Here is a 19,520-nt window from a genome sequence, read left to right on the forward strand (position 1 = left end):
CCCTTATGGCAGAAAGTGAAGAAGAACTAAAGAGCCTCTTGATGAAGGTAAAAGAGGAGAGTGAAAAAGTTGGCTTAAAACTCAACATTCAAAAAACTAAGATCATTGCATCTGGTCCTATCACTTCAGGGCAAATATATGGGGAAACAATGGAAACAGTGACAGACTTTATTTTGGGGGGCTCCAAAATGACTGCTGATGGTGATTGCAGCCATGATATTAAAAAACACTTGCTTCTTGGAAGAAAAGCTATAACCAACCTAGACAGCATATTAAAAAGCAGAGACATTACTTTGCCAACAAAGGTCCATCTAGTCAAAGCTATGGTTTTTCTAGTAGTCATGTATGGATGTGAGAGCTGGGCCATAAAGAAAGCTGAGCACTGAAGAATTGATGCTTTTGAACTGTGGTGTTGGAGAAGACTCTTGAGAGTCCCTTGGACTGAAAGGAGATCCAACCAGTCCATCCTAAAGGAAATCAGTCCTGAATATTCATTGGAAGGACTGATGCTGAAGCTGAAACTCTGATACTTTGGCCACCTGATGCGAAGAACTGACTCATTGGAGAAGACCTTGATGCTGGAAAAGATTGAAGGCAGGAGGAGAAGGGGACGACAGAGGATGAGATAGTTGGATGACATCACCAATTTGATGGCCGTGAGTTTGAGGAAGCTATGGGAGTTGGTGATGGACAGGGAAGCCTGGCGTGCTACAGTCCATGGGGTCGCAGAGTCGGACACGACCGAGCGACTGAATTGAATAATAATAGCAAACACTTCAGTAGTACTTGCTGTTGTCGTTTAGTCACTAAGTTGTGTCCAACTCTTCGTGACCCTATGGACTGTAGCCCAGCAGGCTCCTCTGTCCTTGGTACTTACTGTGTGGCAAGCACTTACGTATAGTTACTCATTTAGTCTTATAACCACTATATGTAATAGTGTTTCATTCATCAGAGGAGGAAATAGAGGTATAGAGAGGTCACGTAATTTGCCTATGGTTGGTTATACATACAGCTGGTCAGTGATGCTGCTGCTGGTCAATTCCATGCTGCCCAGCTCTGCACTATGCTACCTCCAGTAATGTGTCTACTGTCTGCCTGGCCTTTGCACACACTATTTCTTTCACTCTTGACAATCCTGTGAGGTAGGTGATAGGATCTCAGTATGGCAGAGGAAGAAACTAGGGCTCAGAGAGAAGAAATGGCAGTGCTAGTGTTCAAACTTAGGACAAGCTGGCTTCAAGGCCAGTGCTCTTCACCATTGCTCCACCCTCTCTCTAACGAGCCTACCCCGGTGAATTTTGGGGTACTTAGGTACAGACTCACAACTTTCCCTCCAGCAACCCATTTCTTTTATCTATCAGGATGCCCTGGAAGATTATATTTGAAGAGAGAGTTTAAAGAAAGGCTGATAAAATGAGATCTTGGAAAAATAAATTTTCTTAGACAAAATAAAAGGCTGATCATGCAGAGTTGCAGAAAAAGAATGTTTGAGAGTGGAGTCAGGAAGATAGATGGAACTTATGCTGGCAGTTAGATATGTGGAAGGTCTTCTGTGTATATACCATGGCATTTCCAGGATTTATTGAAGAAGTAGAAGAGGTTATTTTTACCAAGGCTTACAAGTTAGTTGAATACCTTTCACAGTATACATGGAAAGAGATGAGAGGCATACAGGAATCAGAAGAGAATTGAAAGAGGCAAGGATGCAAGGTAACGATGCAAATGAGTTGGGCCGTGTGGATAAACTCCAAGCATTTTGTGAAATCTGTTTTAGTCCTCAGCAGACACAGTACCTTAACCATCACTCGTCATTCAGGCTTTGAAGAATTAAGGCTGACTGGAAAGTAGGACTTTTCATGCTGGCTAAATGATGGGGTAAGAGAATTGTTCAAGGATTTGTGTTTAGCTATTTATCTTCCATTTGAAAAGTATTTCTCTCCCACGTGTCTATCTAGATTTTAGGAAAATTCTCAAATCTCTCTAAGTTACCAGATGATATTCTGACTGGTTCTTTTGAGATATATTCTTAAATATTATTCCCAGTAACAGTCTATGTAGCCTTTTTAACACCTCCAAAATGGTTCTCAAACCACTAAGATGATCTCATTGCCTTTTGAAGTGCTTTAGTCCCTCTTATGGGGGAGGGGGGACAGCCTTGGCTGTTGGCTTCAGATTCTTTTCTGATGGCAGTTGGCCAATAACTGTTAGCTGGGACACTGACCTTGGTGGGTAGGGTGGGAGAGCAGGGAGTGTGGGAAACTGGCTGCTCATTAAGGATGATTATATGCAAAGCTACTCTGTTGTTCTGCCCCTTTCAGCTCCTTAGACATGTCCCAGGAGTTTAAGTTGCCCCTTAAGAATGAAAAGACCAAGTCTACACTCTTGCATCTCTGTGGCACAGGCAGGCAAGGGTTCTTCTGGGCTCGAGAAAGAGTCAGGCCTGTGTAAGTGCAGATGTGTAAGGCTCTTGGTGCTCTGCTCTTGATACAATCTTTTCTGCTCCATTCTAGTGAATTAGAATTGAGTCCACAGTGGATCTCTGTCCCCCTCAGGACCCAGACATCCTGCCTTGCCTTAGTGACTGAGCAGTGCCCTCCCAGTTCTTCTGACCTCACTTCCCTTTTGCCCTAAGTCTTTGCTTTTTTTTCTTTATCTCAATTTTTAAGTTTCTAGGCTTAGGCTAAGTCACTAGATCCCCTATCCATTTATAGGTCTGTATCTAATTCCTTCCATAAAATCCATTCAAGGAGGATGTCCAAAACTCTTAACCAGCACCCCGCCTCCTCTAGTTTTAGTTCCTCAGCTATTTCCCGTATAAAAGCCCCAGGAAACAAAGGCCACTGCTTCGGCCACTAGGGCCAGGCCCCCCGCCCGCCACAGGCTTTACCTTAGGGTTTCCCCAGAGGAGCCCCTCCTCTTCCACAGGTTGACCAGGCTGCTGGACCTGCTGGCGGCCGAGGAGGACTTGCCGTCGCCCACGTGCATGCGTACCACGGTGGACGTGGTGAAGGCGCTGCGCACATTCCTCTCGGGTTTCGCCAGGATGATGTACACCTTGGGCACGAACATGCAGCCGAGCGCCACCGTGGCGCTGAGGCTGACAGAGAAACACATGGTGATGATCTTGTAGTTGCTGCCGAAGTAGATGGGCACAAACGCCAGCCATATGATGCAGGTGGTGTACATCGTGAAGGCGATGTACTTGGCCTCATTGAAGTTCGCCGGAACGTTTCTGGTCTTGAAGGCGTAGAAGGTACAGCTCAGGATCAGCAGCCCGTTGTATCCGAGAGGGGTGACGACCCCCAGGTTGGTGGTGTTACAGATCAGGTAGACCTCTCGAATGCTCGGGTAGTCATGCATTATATCCGGAGGCTCCATGATAAACAGGGCGACGATAATGCCCAGCTGAATGCATATGAGGATGAACGCAATCACCAGCTGGGCGCAGGCACTCATGAATCGGGGCTTTTTGGTACAGATCTTCTTCTTGCTGCCAGCCAGGATCCTCGCAATCCGATTGGTCTTGGTGACCAGAGCCGAGTAGCTCATGGCTGGGGAGAGACCAATGCCTATTCTTTGCAGGTAGCAGTAAATCTGTTTGGGCTTCGCAATGAGGCAGAAGGTACACAAGTAGCCCAGGCAGATGCCAGCAAGGATAATGTAGCAGAGTTCCCTGCTGGAGGACTTGACTACTGGCGTATCTCGGTAGATGATGAAGATCGCGGTGACAAACAGGGTGGCCAGCAGGCCAAGGCAGGCAAACACCACGGCTGCGATGGGCTCGGGGTCACCCCAGCGGAGATACTGCACTGGGATCAAGTCACAACCTGCAGAGACACAGACACACATTGAAGAAGAGGGAAGAAATGTAGATGTGGGTCACCTGTGCCTAAGGTACAAGCAAGTGCTTGTGACTCTTTCAGTTGGTCTCCAGTCGACCCTTTTATTTTTAGTATCCCTTACTGCTCCTTTCCTCAGATATTCAGTCATCAAATATTTATCTTTGGGTTATGAAATGTATACCCTGTGACAGGAGCTATTCTGGGTTCTGAAAACAAAAGGATAACGTATTCCCTGCCCTTAAACAAACAAACAAACATGGTGGGGAAGGGGCACTTTTAAAGACTTATGGGTGGGATAAGGGCCATGTTGACGCACAGCATGGATCTTGACTCCATCTGTGGGTAGTGAAGCCTCCTTCAACAGGAATGAGCAAATGCAAGCTTTGTAGTTTGGCTTCCTTTGTGGATTTGGTTGGTTTGGCAAACACAAATCAATTGTACAGAAAGAGCTTGGGGGCGTGGGAGGAGGTCACATACAGTAATGTGATGAGTAGCCTAAGATAAGCCCAAGATGTAGGCAAGAGGGGATCTTGCAGGGCAAAGAGTCTTAGATCAATGGGAAGTCATTGCAGGGGTCTATGCAGAGTAGAGGAATGAGGTGGTCAGATTTGTGTGTGTGTTTTAAACAGTCTTTGGATTGCTGTGTGGATTTTGGATGAGATAAAGGTGTAGAGAGATTTGAGAGTTATTTGAAATGATACAGACTGTTTACATGGATGAGAGGGTATGTGAAAGGTGAAGGCATCGAGGATGACCAACATTGGAACCATCTATGCTGTCTTTGACTCTGCTGCAAAAAAGCACAACAATTTGGCAACATTTGGGTCATGTGCCTTCTTTTATAATGTCTTTAGGACAGTGATTCTCAAACTTGACTACACACTGTAATCGCTTAGGTATTTTTTAAGAAAACTGTGGCTTAGGTTTCACTGCCAGAGTTTCTGATTTTCCTGGCCTGGGCATCAGGATTTTTGAAAGGCACTCCAAGGGCTTCTAAGTGTGTAGCCAGAGTTGAGAACCATTGCTCTAGAAGGATAATTCCTGTCAATTAGATGTTTAAAACATAATTGATATATCTTTATTGACTGAGTAGGAGGGGAGTTGGTTTTCCTTGGTGGCTTAGTGGTCAAGAATCTGCAGTTCAGGAGACTGGGGTTTGAATCCTGGTTTGGGAAGATCCCCTGGAGGAGAGCATGGCAACCCACTCCAGTGTTCTTACGTGGAGAATCGCGTGGACAGAGGAGAATCCCATGGACTGCTGGGCTACAGTAGTCCATGGGTTGCAGAGAGTTGGAGATGATTGAAGTGGCTAAGCAGCAGCAAGAGAGGAGTTAAGTAATCTGGAGCATTAGACAGTTCAGCAATGTAGCAGAGATTACTAACTGCCTGCAAATATCCATTCTCCCCTTCCTCCTCAGCAACATATCTCCAGTTTTATTTGAGGGGGTAAAGGATGCAACTAAAATGCCACATTTGCCAGCAGCCTTGCAGTCAGATGTGCCATGTGACTAGGTTTTAGCCAGAAAGATGTAAGTAGAGAACTCCTTAAAGGAGAGTGATTCACATAGGAAAGTACCTTTTGTGCCCTTCCCTGCTTTCTCCTTCTGTTGACTGGACTATACATGTGACGGCTAGAGCTCTAGCAGTTATCTTAGACTCTGAGGTGACATTCAAGTCAGAAAACATGTTTTGAGATTTGGAAGAGAAAAATATAGGGCGTCTGAGTCCCTGTTAACCATGGAACCACTAACTAGCTCTGGATGATGTATGTCATATTTATCTTGTGTAAACTACTTTTATTTCCCTGATATATGCAGCCAATGGAGAAGGACATGGCAACCCACTCCAGTATTCTTGCCTGGGAAATCCCAAGGCCAGAGGAGCCTGGCGGGTACAGTCCATGGGGTCATAAAAGAGTTAGACATGACTGAGTCACTAAACAACAACAGCAATGCAGCCAGACCAAATCCTAGCTGATATAGGGGTAACTTCCTATATTTCATAGTCAAAGGTGTTGTAGTAAGTGACTGAATGTCAATGGTTAATTGAAGCTAAGGGAGGCAGCAATAACAGTATGTAATGATGGTATAGGGAAGCAGAATTTGCTACCCCAAAATATGTCTCTTTGACATATTAATTATTTTAAGCTGGTTAGTTTCTAAGAAACAGCAGACAAAGGAAAAACTCTGAAAACCAAATAGGAGGAGACGTCTTTTTGTCAGAAACGTTCGCATTCATAAGGGAAATGTCTCTTTGTAAGGGGATCTCCCTCACTGTATAAAAGAGGAGGATGAACAAATCGCTAGAAATTCTAATTGGTGGAGAAGGCAAAGACTTAAATCTGCATAATGACCTTTGTTCCCCTTATTACTGTGCTTTTTCTCTGCTAGCTGACTGTCACCACCCTTAACATCTTTTGTCTTTAACTGAGGATGGTATTTAAGGTAAGGGCTTTGGCCATTTTGGTGAGTTCCTCATTTTTCCTGAGTCTCTCCCCTGTCTACAGGTTATTAAGCTGTTTGATTTCTCTTCTTAATGTCTCGTGTCAATTTAATTCCTAGACCAGCCAGAAGAACCTAGAAGGGCAGAGGAAAATTTCTTTCTCCCTGATGGTGACAAAGAAGTGTGTGTTTCTTTCAAAATATGTTTAAGGGCAGCTCTGTTGTAAAAAGGAATGGAAACATTCTTTTTCCTTTCCCTTATTTCTGACTTGCCAGTCTCTTTTTTCAAGATCTTAGGTTTCAAATAGTATCATTAGTTTATAATAAGATCCATTATGGGCTTAATAGGATTTGTGAGTTAGCTTAGGATTCCTGGAGAAGGAAATGGCAACCAACTCCAGTACTCTTGCCTAGAAAATTCCATGGATGGAGGAGCCTGATGAGCTACAGTCCATGGGGTCACAAAGAGTCGGACACGACTGAGCGACTTCACTTTCACTTTAGGATCCCCAGCACACTTTACAAAGTAGTTTCTGTGGGAAAATATATGCTTATTTAAAATATCTGTGCTTTTAACTTTAAAAAGTGTGTATGTGGATAGCCCAGAGCAAATATGACAGTTATTTTATATAGTGTATAGAATTATAAATAAATGTATATCTCATTGCTGATGAATATGTGTGTTAGTTGTTCAGTCGTGTCTGACTCTTTGTGACCCCATGGACTGTAGCCTGTCAGGCTCCTCTGTCTGTGTAATTCTCCAGGCAAGAATATTGGAATGGGCCATTCCCTTCTCCAGGGGATCTTCGGACTCAGAGATCGAACATGGATCTCCTGAATTGAAAGCAGATCTTTACCGCCTGAGCCACCAGGGATGCCCGCTAATGAATATACCTGTAGCCATAGTTTAGGCACCCATGTTCACATATGCTGCTTATATGTAGGAATTCAACTTCTGAGACTTTAGTATACCATAGGGTTTAGGTTCATATTTACAAATTTGTTTCTCATAGAGACTATTTTACAACAAGAAAATAGGGACCAATCATGCCTATCATTATTCTTCCATAACAGTTTATAATAGTGATATGACAGTGAAATTTATTGTGTACTGTAGTTAATTCTCCAGGAGTCTATTTCCCCTGCTAGGTCCTGAGCTACTAAATGACCATAGTAATTTACTTATATGGGAAAGATATTATGTGGTACATGAAGCAGAAATCCCTTCATTAGTTAAAGAGAATCATTATATATATACATTTATATATATATATACACATTTATATATATATATATACACACTCATATATATATATATATATATGATTTCCCTGGTGGCTCAGTGGTAGACTCCACCTGCTGATGAGGGAGATGCAGGTTCAATCCCTGGGTTGGGAAGATCTCCTGGAGAAGGAAACAGCAACACACTCCATTATTCTTGCCTCAGAAACCCCATGGACAAAGGACCTAGCGGGCTATAGTCCATGGACTTGCAAAGAGCTGGACACGACTTAGCCACTAAACAATAACAGCGAGGGCTTTCCCTTGACTCCCTTCTTTTTGTTACCCCATACTGTTTTACTAAATCTTAACTGTTTTTGTATAAATGTAATTAGCACACTAATTACTAAATGCTTTCTATATAAGATTCACCACTATTTTTATGTCAAATATATTCTTGAACTCTTCATGTGCAACCTATTAACATCAATGTGTGAAGCTGAAGAAAGCTCCACTAGATATGTGTTGGAAGAAATGTGTATAAGGGATGCCTCTAATATGTTGTAACTATTTTCACAAACTTGTAAGAATTTATACATTCAAATGAGTGGTTTTTTTTTCATTTGACATGAACCACTCCAAAGACTTTATGTTGAGTTTAGTGATGCTGCCATTGCACAAAATACTTTTGAAGCTATTCTCTTGGAATAGCAAATTGGATTCTGATTAGAGTGTTATAATCACTGAATCTTATAATTGGATAAGATCTTAGAGTTTCCAAAAATGAATGTGCATCATAGTCAATTGGAGAGTCTAGAAAAATACAACTCAAGAGTCTAAACTCAAGAGATTTTGAATCAGTACATAGGGGATGGGACAAAGGATTTTTTTTTTGAGTAAGAAGGCTCAATAACGGATATGAGAGTTGGGTCATAAAGAAGGCTGAGCACTGAAGAATCGATGCTTTCGGACTGGGGTGCTGGAGAAGACTCTTGAGAGTCCCTTGGACAGCAAGAAGATCAAACCAGTCAGTCCTAAAGGAAATCAACCCTGAATATTCACTGGAAGGACTGATTCTGAACCTGAAGCTCCAATACTTTGGCCACCTGATGCAAAGAGCTGATTCATTGGAAAAGATCCTCATGCTAGGAAAGATTGAGGGCAGGAGGAGAAGAGGGTAACAGAGGATGAGATGGTTGGATGGCAGCACCAACTCAGTGGACATGAAACTGAGCAAACTCTGGGAGAGAGTGAAGGACAGGGAAACCTGGCATGCTGCAGTCCATGGGGTTGCAAAGAGTGAGACACAGCTGAGCAGCTGAACAACAACAGCAAAGTTCAATGACTGTACAATTGGCCCTTGGTTGGCAGCCCAACCATAGAGATCATCAAGCTGACTTCTCATCCAGTATGTGAATGTCTTATATGATAATTCCCTAACCCTACCTAAGGATTTCCATGAACTATGGTGTCTCAAGCCAGGACTAGAAGGAGGGGGAAGATAGATTGGAAATTCAGGAGGTCTGGATGGCGGGTAGAGACTAGAGGTGAGCTAAATGGTTAGAAAGCTATCACAATAGGACTGTCAAGGGGTGATAGGGCAACAACTAAAAGGCACTGTCCTGAGAACATTCAGCTGGTAAGGATATTTCAGGGCTAGTACTGAAAGAAATGATGAGGTAGATAGACAGCAGAGTCAGGATAGAGGATTTAGGCATCATCTGTTTGTGAGCAGAAATTAGAGACATGGAAATGAGTGTAATCAACAAGGAAATTCATGGATATAGATTTAGAATTCTAGAGAGCCTACAAGTCTGATGTGACACTGACCTCAAGGAATGGCAGCGGAAGATGACATGACAGGGAAGACATAAGCTAGATCAGCTAGAAGGAAGGAAGGATGTCAGAAGCCAAAGGAAAGTGGTTCCCTGGATGACCCACCACACCCCTCCTCTAAAAATACAGTTTAATTTGTTTTCTTTTCTTTTTCCTTCTTAAATCCTCACCCAAAGAACTTGCACAGATCTTTGAGCTTCAGTTTTCCAGATCTCTTTCCTAATGGCGTATCACTCTCATATTTACCCCTTTTCCTACACATGCTCGTGCTTCAGTTGCTTCAGTTGTGCCCAACTCTTTGCATCCTGTGGACTGTAGCCCACCAGGCTCCTCTGTCCATGGAATTCTCCAGGCAAGAATACTGGAGTGGGTTGCCACTTCCTTCTCCAGGGGATCCTCTCGACCCAGGGATCAAACCTTCGTCTCTTATGTCTCCTTCATTGGCAGGTGGGTTCTTTACCTCTAGTGCCACCTGGGAAGCCCCCTGCTTTTCCTACTATTACATCTAATTACTTTGAGCAAGGAGGGGTATCCTTCCATATTGCTGTATTCCTGTCATGGAACATGTTCTATCAAATCTCAGAATCTTGAGATACTGTTAACATTATTATACATTTAGATTTTCACTGATTACTGTCCCCACTTTGCATTGGTTTACAAACATCTGAATTCCCTGTTATTCTTCCTAAATCTCTTCCTTATATTCTTTTGTGAATTACTGGGCCTTTTCTCCATTAATGGTTTTCTTTCTTTTTTATTTTAATCCCTGTTTCATTCTTAGTATAATGGTAAGTTATTGGCAGTACTCAGTGTACTGGTAAATCACAACTGGAAGGGTATGTAGAGGTTAACTAAGAATGTATGGAATGTGTACTTTATATTTTATTATAAGTTTAATTAATTTAGCATATGCTTTCATATTTTAAATTAAAGAATCTTGATCATATCAGTGAAGTTCCCTCCTAACAAGCATATTAGAGTTTCTCAGAAGATGCACAAGTATTTCCTTTCTGAAAAGCACAGGAGGCATAAATTACAAAATCAAGGCCTGTTTTCTGATGACATTTATTTAGAAAGGTCTCCATTTCTCACTCCCCACCCCGCCGCCCCCACTTTCATGCCTGATCTGTATTCTGTGATTCTCTAGTGTAATCCATCCTTTCATAGCTTACAGTGACATATACTGGAGATAACCAGAGTTTTTTCCTTTTCCATTACAGTTTATTACAAGATACTGAGTATAGTTCCTTGTTGTTTATCTGTTTCATGTATAGTAGTTTCTATCTGCTAACCCTTAAATCCTAGTTAATCCCTCCCCTACCCCCTTTCCCCTTTGGTAACTATAAATTTGTTTTCTTTGTCAATGAGTCTGTTTCTGTTTTTAAAATAAGTGCACTTGTATCATTTTTTAAGATTCCAAATATAAGTGATATCATATGATATTTGCTTTTCTCTGACATACTTCACTTAGTATGATAATCTCTAGGTCCATCCATGTTGCAGAACATGCATTATTTTATTTTTTATGGCTGAATAATATTCCATTATACATATGTACATATATATATCCATATATATGTATACATCTGTGTCACATCTTCTTTTATCCATTCATCTGTCAATGGACATTTAGGTTACTTCCATGTCTTGGCTGTTGTGAATAGTGCTGCTGTGGACATGGGTTCATGCCTCTTTTTGAATTAGAGTTTTCCCCAGATAGATACTGAGGAGTGGGATTATAGGGATCATTTGGTAACTCTATTTTTGGTTTTATAAGGAACCTCCATACTGTTCTCCATAGTGGCTGTACCAGTTTACATTCCCACCAACAGTGTAGGAGAGTTCCCTTTTCTCTATACTTTCTCCAGCAAAAAATACAAGTTTTTTTTAAGGGATAGTGAGGTGCCAAAACTGTATTATGCAAATTATCCTGTGATTCCCCTTGTGTGCTGCCCATACATCTGATGAGAGATGGATGGCTCACTGATTTCCTGGACACCTAAAAACGATTACTGCTTAGCAATAACTGGTACTCATTCTCACTGTTTGGGTGTTAGTCTTACAGGATAAATATTCCTGTAGTTAATAGTTCCTGGACTGTTGAGTTTTCAAACCCTCTTCCAAGTCTTTGTTCAGGCAGAATGAATGAGGAGTCAGAGATCCTAGACACGTGCCTAATGGTCTGCAAGTTGACTTGGCAGGAACTCCTTACTGAGCTCCACACTTCCTGTATGATTTTGGAGGAAAAGAAGATGCGCTGAGAATATCTGAGAGTCAGATTGTGTGTCCTTTGCTGTCAATCAGGGCATTTTAGGTGTACAAAACTCATGTGGGGCTCTTGTGGGACTCTCCTTTGACACATGAACAACTGATGTGCCCAGAGTGCGAGGAGCTGACTGGAACCAACACCATCACACCTGCTTTCAGTCGTGACCACTGGTCTGCCTTTTCTTCTTTCTTTACGTGTCTGGATTTGGATCTCTTGGATGCTGACTTGAGATCACAGCATGATGCTGACTCAGAATTCTTTCTGCATTGTTCATAACCCTGATCATTTAATATTTTCTCATCATTTAGCCTAAGCTGAAGTTTTTCTGCTTCGATATTTCAGAAGAATTGGAAGTGGTGTGTGTGTGTGTGTGTGTGTGTTATATTTATTGTTGTTTAGTTGCTAAGTTGTGTCCAAATCTTTGCAACCCCATGGACTATAGCCTGCCAGGCTCCTCTATCTATGGGAGTTCCCAGGCAAGAATACTGGAGAAGGTTGCCATTTCCTTCTCTAGGGGATCTTCTTGACCCAAGGATCAAACCCATGTCTCCTGCATTGGCAGACAGATTCTTTACCACTGAGCCACCTGGGAAGCCCATGTTGTATTTAGATACCTTATTTTTCTTTATATTACTATAAATACAATCTGTTTTGTGTGTATATGTGTGCATATGTGAGGGGGGGTTGAGAGAGAGGTCATATTGTTTAGGTCTATCCGCTCTACTTTACTATAAGCACCCTGATGTCAGAGACGACTTTGCCTCTTTTGCTCACAAATGGAACCCTGTACTGAGCACAGTGCCTCACTCATATGGTTAGCTTAGAATTGACAAATTAATATACAGTACCTACTATATAATCAAAGTATATAATTATCATCGTGGTATATAGATCAAGTCATTCTCAGCAAACCTTTTTGTTGCCTTTAGGAAATCCCAAGTTACAGAACTGTTATATACTGTTGTAGATAGAAATTTAAATTTGGTGTTTTACACCTGAATCTTAGAGTCGGGATTCTAAACCAGAGAGGGCAAAACTAAGTAAGCACCTAAGGGGCTTCCTTCTGCCTAGTGGCGTGATGGGTCTCACATTAGAAATGTTCCTGGTACTGACTTGGCAGTGATCAATAATTGTGCTTGACTGATTAATTCTGAGTAATTCACTGGATCTGGGAATTATGAGTAGAAGAAAGTGGGTGGCAGTCACAAAAGTCATTCTTTAACAAGTATCATTTACTATAAAGTTCAGATACACTGTTAGGCCAGAACAAAAGCCCCTAGGTCTTCTTCAGGAAAGGCATGTTCTAGAGTTGATTGATTTTTCCTTTCCCTTAGCATGAAACAAAACATATCATGAACACTCCCTCAAATAAAAATTTAGTCTCTATTCAAAATGTTAGGTAGGTTTTACAGACACTCACTCAATGGGAAGCCACTTTATTCTTGTTTATGCCAGCATTGAAAAAAGGAGAAACTGACATTTATTGAATGCCTACTAAATATCCTAGATATTTTAGGTTATTTTCATAATAAACAAGTCAGGTAAGCATCATTAACTCTATTTTACAGAGAGACAAAATGAGGTTTAATCTGACTTGGTGCTGAGATTAAAACCCTGTGAAAGTTTTTATTGATTGATTAACTGATTGACTTAGCTATTCCCTTCTCCAGGGGAATCTTCCAACCCAGGGATCAAACCCAAGTCTCCTGCATTGCAGGTAGATTCTTTACCATCTGAGCCACCAGAGAAGCTTATGTTAATCAGGGGAGCCAGACTGATCAAAGTGTTCCTTTCAAAGGGCCCCTGAGATTAATTAGTAGGAGAGAGAATCATGAATTATCAGCAGTGTCTGCCATGGGCAAGGAGGGGTTAGTGGTGACATAGGTATTTGATGTTTGTTAGTAATAGTGTTAGTCACTCAGTCATGTTCAACTCTTTGCAACCCCATGGTCTGCAGCCCCTCGGGCTCCATTGTCCATGGAATTCTCTAGGTAAGAATACTGGAGTGGGTTGCCATTCCCTTCTCCAAGGGATCTTCCAGACCCAGGGATTGAGTCCAGGTCTCCTGCATTGCAGGTAGTTTCTTTACCATCTGAGACATTGATATTTGTTATCCTGATATAAATCTATGCTCCCATCTGAGAAATCTCATTGGTTCAGAGTCTTCAGCAAGTTCCTCATCCTGGCTTATATGTTATCCTGAGGGTTGCTAACTAGACACAGATTAGTAAGTTAGTCCTTTTGTGTCCCTAAAGTTTCCTAGCGTGGACATTTTTTTCTGAATGCACATCCAGTACCTATAGCACATGGGGACAAAAATTGTTGGTAGAACACAGCTAACATTGCCACATAGGGGACTCCCAGCCACACATTTGTCATTAGATCCAGCCTATTTCACGCCCTTCAAGGTTTAGTACATATTTTTTGTTTTCAGTTCAGTTCAGTTCAGTTGCTTAGTCGTGTCTGACTCTTTGCGACCCCATAAATCACAGCAAGCCAGGCCTCCCTGTCCGTCACCAACTCCCGGAGTTTACCCAAACTCATGTCCATAGAGTCAGCGATGCCATCCAGCCATCTCATCCTCTGTCGTCCCCTTCTCCTCCTGCCTGCGATCCTTCCCAGCATCAGGGTCTTTTCCAATGAGTCAGCTCTTCGCATGAGGTGGCCAAAGTATTGGAGTTTCAGCTTCAACATCAGTCCTTCCAATGAACACCCAGGACTGATCTCCTTTAGGAGGGACTGGTTGGATCTCCTTTCAGTCCAAGGGACTCTCAAGAGTCTTCTCCAACACCACAGTTCAAAAGCATCAATTCTTTGGTGCTCAGCTTTTTTCACCGTCCAACTCTCACATCCATACATGACCACTGGAAAAACCATAGCCTTGACTAGACAGACCTTTGTTGGCAAAGTAATGTCTCTGCTTTTAAATATGCTGTCTAGGTTGATCATAACCTTCCTTCCAAGGAGTAAGTGTCTTTTAATTTCATGGCTGCAATCACCATCAGCAGTGATTTTGGAGCCCAGAAAAATAAAGTCTGACACTGTTTACACTGTTTCCCCATCTATTTCCTGAGAAGTGATGGGACCAGATGCCACGATCTTAGTTTTCTGAATGTTGAGCTTTAAGCCATCTTTTTCACTCTCCTCTCTCACTTTCCTCAAGAGGCTTTTTAGTTCTTCTTCGCTTTCTGCCATAAGGGTGGTATCATCTGCATATCTGAGGTTATTGATATTTCTCCCGGCAATCTTGATTCCAGCTTGTGCTTCTTCTAGCACAGCATTTCTCATGATGTACTCTGCATATAAGTTAAATAAGCAGGGTGACAATATACAACCTTGACGTACTCCTTTTCCTATTTGGAACCAGTCTGTTGTTCCATGTCCAGTTCTAACTCTTGCTTCCTGACCTGCATACAGGTTTCCCAAGAGGCAGGTCAGGTAGTCTGATATTCCCGTCTCTTTCAGAATTTTCCACAGTTTACTGTGATCCACATAGTCAAAGGCTTTGGTGTAGTCAATAAAGCAGAAATAGATGTTTTCTGGAACTCTCTTGCATTTTTGATGATCCAGCGGATGTTGGCACTTTGATCTCTGGTTCCTCTGCCTTTTCTAAAACCAGCCTGAACATCTGGAAGTTCACGGTTCACATACTGCTGAAGCCTGGCTTGGAGAATTTTGAGCATTACTTTACTAGTGTGTGAGATGAGTGCAATTGTGCAGTAGTTTGAGCATTCTTTAGCATTGCCTTTCTTTGGGACTGGGATGAAAACTGACCTTTTCCAGTCCTGTGGCCACTGCTGAGTTTTCCAAATTGCTGGCATATTGAGTGCAGCACTTTCACAGCATCATCTTTCAGGATTTGAAACCGCTCAACTGGAGTTCGATCACCTCCACTAGCTTTGTTCGTAGTGATGCTTTCTAACGCCCACTTGACTTCACATTCCAGGATGTCTGGCTCTAGGTGAGTGATCACACCATCGTGATTATCTCGGTCATGAAGATCTTTTTTGTACAGTTCTTTTGTGTATTCTTGCCACCTCTTCTTAATCTCTTTTGCTTCTGTTAGGACCATACGATTTCTGTCCTTTATTGAGCCCATCTTTGCATGAAATGTTCCCTTGGTATCTCTAATTTTCTTGAAGAGATCTCTAGTCTTTCCCATTCTGTTGTTTTCCTCTATTTCTTTGCATTGATCGCTGAGGAGGGCTTTCTTATCTCTTCTTGCTATTCTTTGGAACTCTGTATTCAAATGGGAATATCTTTCCTTTTCTCCTTTGCTTTTCACTTCTCTTCTTTTCACAGCTATTTGTAAGGCCTCCTCAGACAGCCATTTTGCTTTTTTGCATTTCTTTTCCATGGGGATGGTCTTGATCCCTGTCTCCTGTACAGTGTCATGAACCTCCGTCGATAGTTCATCAGGCACTCTATCAGATCTAGTCCCTTATATCTATTTCTCACTTCCACTGTATAATCATAAAGGGTTTGATTTAGGTCATACCTGAATGATCTAGTGGTTTTCCCTACTTTCTTCAATTTAAGTCTGAATTTGGTAATAATGTGTTTATGATCTGAGCCACAGTCAGCTCCTGGTCTTGTGTTTGCTGACTGTATAGAGCTTCTCCATCTTTGGCTGCAAAGAATATATAATCAGTCTGATTTTGGCGTTGACCATCTGGTGATTTCCATGTGTAGAGTCTTCTCTTGTGCCGTTGGAAGAGGGTGTTTGCTATGACTAGTGTGTTCTCTTGGCAAAACTCTGTTAGCCTTTGCCCTGCTTCATTCTGTACTCCAAGGTCAAATTTGGCTGTTACTCCAGGTGTTTCTTGACTTCCTACTTTTGTATTCCAGTCCCCTATAATGAAAAGGACATCTTTTTTTGGGTGTTAGTTCTAAAAGGCCCTATAGGTCTTCATAGAACTGTTCAATTTCAGCTTCTTCAGCGTTACTGGTTGGGGCATAGGCTTGGCTTACTGTGATATTGAATGGTTTTCCTTGGAAACGAACAGAGATCATTCTGTCGTTTTTGAGATTGCATCCAAGTACTGTGTTTCGGACTCTTTTGTTGACTATGATGGCTACTCCATTTCTTCTAAGGAATTCCTGCCCACAGTAGTTGATATAATGGTCATCTGACTTAAATTCACGCATTCCTGTCCATTTTAGTTCACTGGTTCCTAGAATGTCGACGTTAGATTCCCTTGAATAAAATTCCATCAGGGAAACAGCAACTCAGGGCTATAGTTTTTATTTATTTATTTTTTGCTGGTTTATTTTATAGGGGAATTTGAAACTGTATGCAAAGATTTATTTCACAGTTAAGACAATAAAGAACGATTTAATAGTTCTGCAGAGTGCTGAGAGGGGGGATTATCACAGATGCACAGTGGTAGGGAACAGCTTTGCAAAATATGACTTCTGGTCATACTGAAAATGAATAAGAGAGGGAAAACACAGCATATGAATTTAAATAATAATAAAATGTGCTGGCTGCGATACTTCGCTCCTTCTTTACCTTTCCTCTCTCCCTCACTAGCTGACTCATTACTCTTTCATTTTCCGGCTCCTCTTTGAGCATGGCTTTTCTGATTCTTGGAGCGACAGGTTCCTCCCATGCGGTCAGACAGATCCTCCTGCCTGTCATGTCTCTTGCACACTTTTTTCGCACATGATAGCACAACTATGATGCTCATAGTTAGCTTGTCAGTCTGTTTCATGCAGTAGGCGGAGAGACTGAGCGCAGGAGACTGCATTTTGCTCTGCTGTGCCAGGCACTGTAGCCAGCACACAACGGGCCATTAAACAGGGTGAACAAATGAATGATTCTGCCAATGGCAGGGAGACCAGCTGAGGACTCGGGAGACACACACTTCACTTCCGGCTCATGCGCAAATACTTCCTGTGATTATGGGGGTCTTCCTCTGCTCATCTGCATCTCCATTTTTCTGTACAAAAAATGGAAATAACGCAAACCTCCTTTCCCTAATGAAAATTTTAATATAGAGAAAACCTTGTAGAAGAATTTGCATATGAGAAATTTAAGACTGATTTCCTGAAAAGCCCAGTGAGGCAATTATTCAGGACTGAGAAAATAAAATACTTAAGACTGTTTTTGTATTTTACTAGAATAAAACATTGAAGTAATCAATGTTAAAACAACAGACAATGGAATTTTACAGACATGATTTGAGCTATAATGAGTGCTTTACAATTAATTTCTATTTATTTCTGTTAATTTTCTGGCTTGCCAGACTCTTTAAGGTCCCTTTCCTCTGCTTTCAGAGTCTTTTTTTTTTCACTTTTTACAAATAATCTGCATAGACAGTAAAAAGCCTTTTCCTCTTGTGATTGTTCTTCCATCCAAATTTTCAAAGGGTTTCGGATTTTGTGACTCAGAATTCTTGCTGCCACTCTCTAGATTTGATGGTACTCCTGTATTTCCATAGACCCTGTTATACTGTCTTGATTTTTTTTTTTCCTTTGTGATATATCAGACTGTTCTAGGGCTTGGGTTTACATTACATTTCCTAAGATTGGCTGCACAAATTCAGTGTATACCCTGCCATGGAGTTTTACCTCCTGTTTCTCCTCCTCAGGCTACAGTTTCTGAATTTTAAGTATTATCATATTATAAGGATTCCTCAGGTAAGCTACTGGTATATATTTAAGTAACAACAATGCTCATATTTATTATAAAATGAACATATGAGAAACAAAGCCCCCATGTGAAAGTGCACTGAAAATTGTTCACTGAGCATATCTAGTGTGTTACACTCCCCTCTTAGTTCATTCACATGATTGAGTGCCTGTTCTGCCCAAGGTCCTGAGTCTGCACTGTGTCTATATAAAGGCAGTTGTTTACTCCTTTAAACTAGTCTGCTGGCCCAGTGCGCAGGCTCTGCTCTGCTGGGCACCACCCTGAGCACTCTACACTTATTTCTTTACGATCCGCAGCCTTCTATGAAGTGGGCCCCGTTGTTTCATGCATTTTCAATCAGGGAAACTGAGGTAGTAGGACTAGAATTTAGCATTTGAAAAGGAACCACAGGAGGAAAAGAAGAGACAAAGGGGGAGAGAAAAAGAAGAAATGTAAAGGGAACAGCCAAATTTATAAGTCAGATGTACAGAGGAAGCCCTGTACAACACAGTGATAGAATGTCATGAGGGAATTATAATATTTCTGGGAATTACTACTGAGAGTTCAGGTGGGAAATCAGTAAAAGCTTTAGGAGGGAAGATAATAATACCTTCCTGCCTACATCTCAAGGATTAGAGTGAGGACCATATAAAATAACACGTGACTTCAACAGTGGTGTAATAATTATGAAGTGTGAAAAAGTGGGGAAAGAGATGCACATTCATAAAACAACACTGAGTCAACAGCTGCTAAATTGCCTGTGTGTTTTATTGGATTGTGCTATGTTTTGCTGGGGAAAAGCCAGGCCTATTTTATCTTTCTATCCTGTTTATAGCTACACGACCCAAGTAAATTGCATTGTATTGTCTTAAGTTGCTTGTAAGTACAAGGCGGCACATAGGCTCTCTGAATTTTTCACTCAAAGTGATTTTTTAAGAGGTGGCAAGATAGGAGACATTTATCTACTTCATATTACTCATGTAATACACCAGTGCTTTATGAAGCATTTTCCAAGTGGGTTAGATAATGTAGTGGTAGGCAGTGTTGTAATGTTTTATGTTCTTGGTGGGGGGTGGGGGGATGTGAGAATTTATTTTGGCTAAGCTATATTTATCAAAAGCTGAAATCAATGAAACCACAGTATTTTCTTCAGTCTGGTTATATCAGAGTGGTTTTTGACCATGATGACATTGTTTTTAGCCAGACCACAAATTTGTCATTGTGAAGAGGAACGTAATGTACATTTTTCATTGCTCAGTTTCTGGCAAGATGCAAAG

At 41.6% G+C, this 19,520-nt stretch overlaps 1 protein-coding gene across 1 annotated transcript in view; it reads right to left on the reverse strand.

Annotated features, from left to right (window-relative positions):
* GRM5 (glutamate metabotropic receptor 5) overlaps positions 1–19,520 on the reverse strand; it is a 623,817-nt gene that overhangs the window by 69,131 nt on the left and 535,166 nt on the right. Inside the window, exon 8 of the mRNA XM_081533344.1 lies at positions 2,888–3,827. Coding sequence (XP_081389470.1) covers positions 2,888–3,827 — 940 coding nt within the window. The remainder of the gene's footprint in view (positions 1–2,887; positions 3,828–19,520) is intronic.

Source organism: Giraffa tippelskirchi, chromosome 10 (assembly GCF_054371585.1).
Source record: "Giraffa tippelskirchi isolate mGirTip1 chromosome 10, T2T-mGirTip1v1.2.pri, whole genome shotgun sequence".
Lineage (NCBI taxonomy): Eukaryota > Metazoa > Chordata > Mammalia > Artiodactyla > Giraffidae > Giraffa > Giraffa tippelskirchi.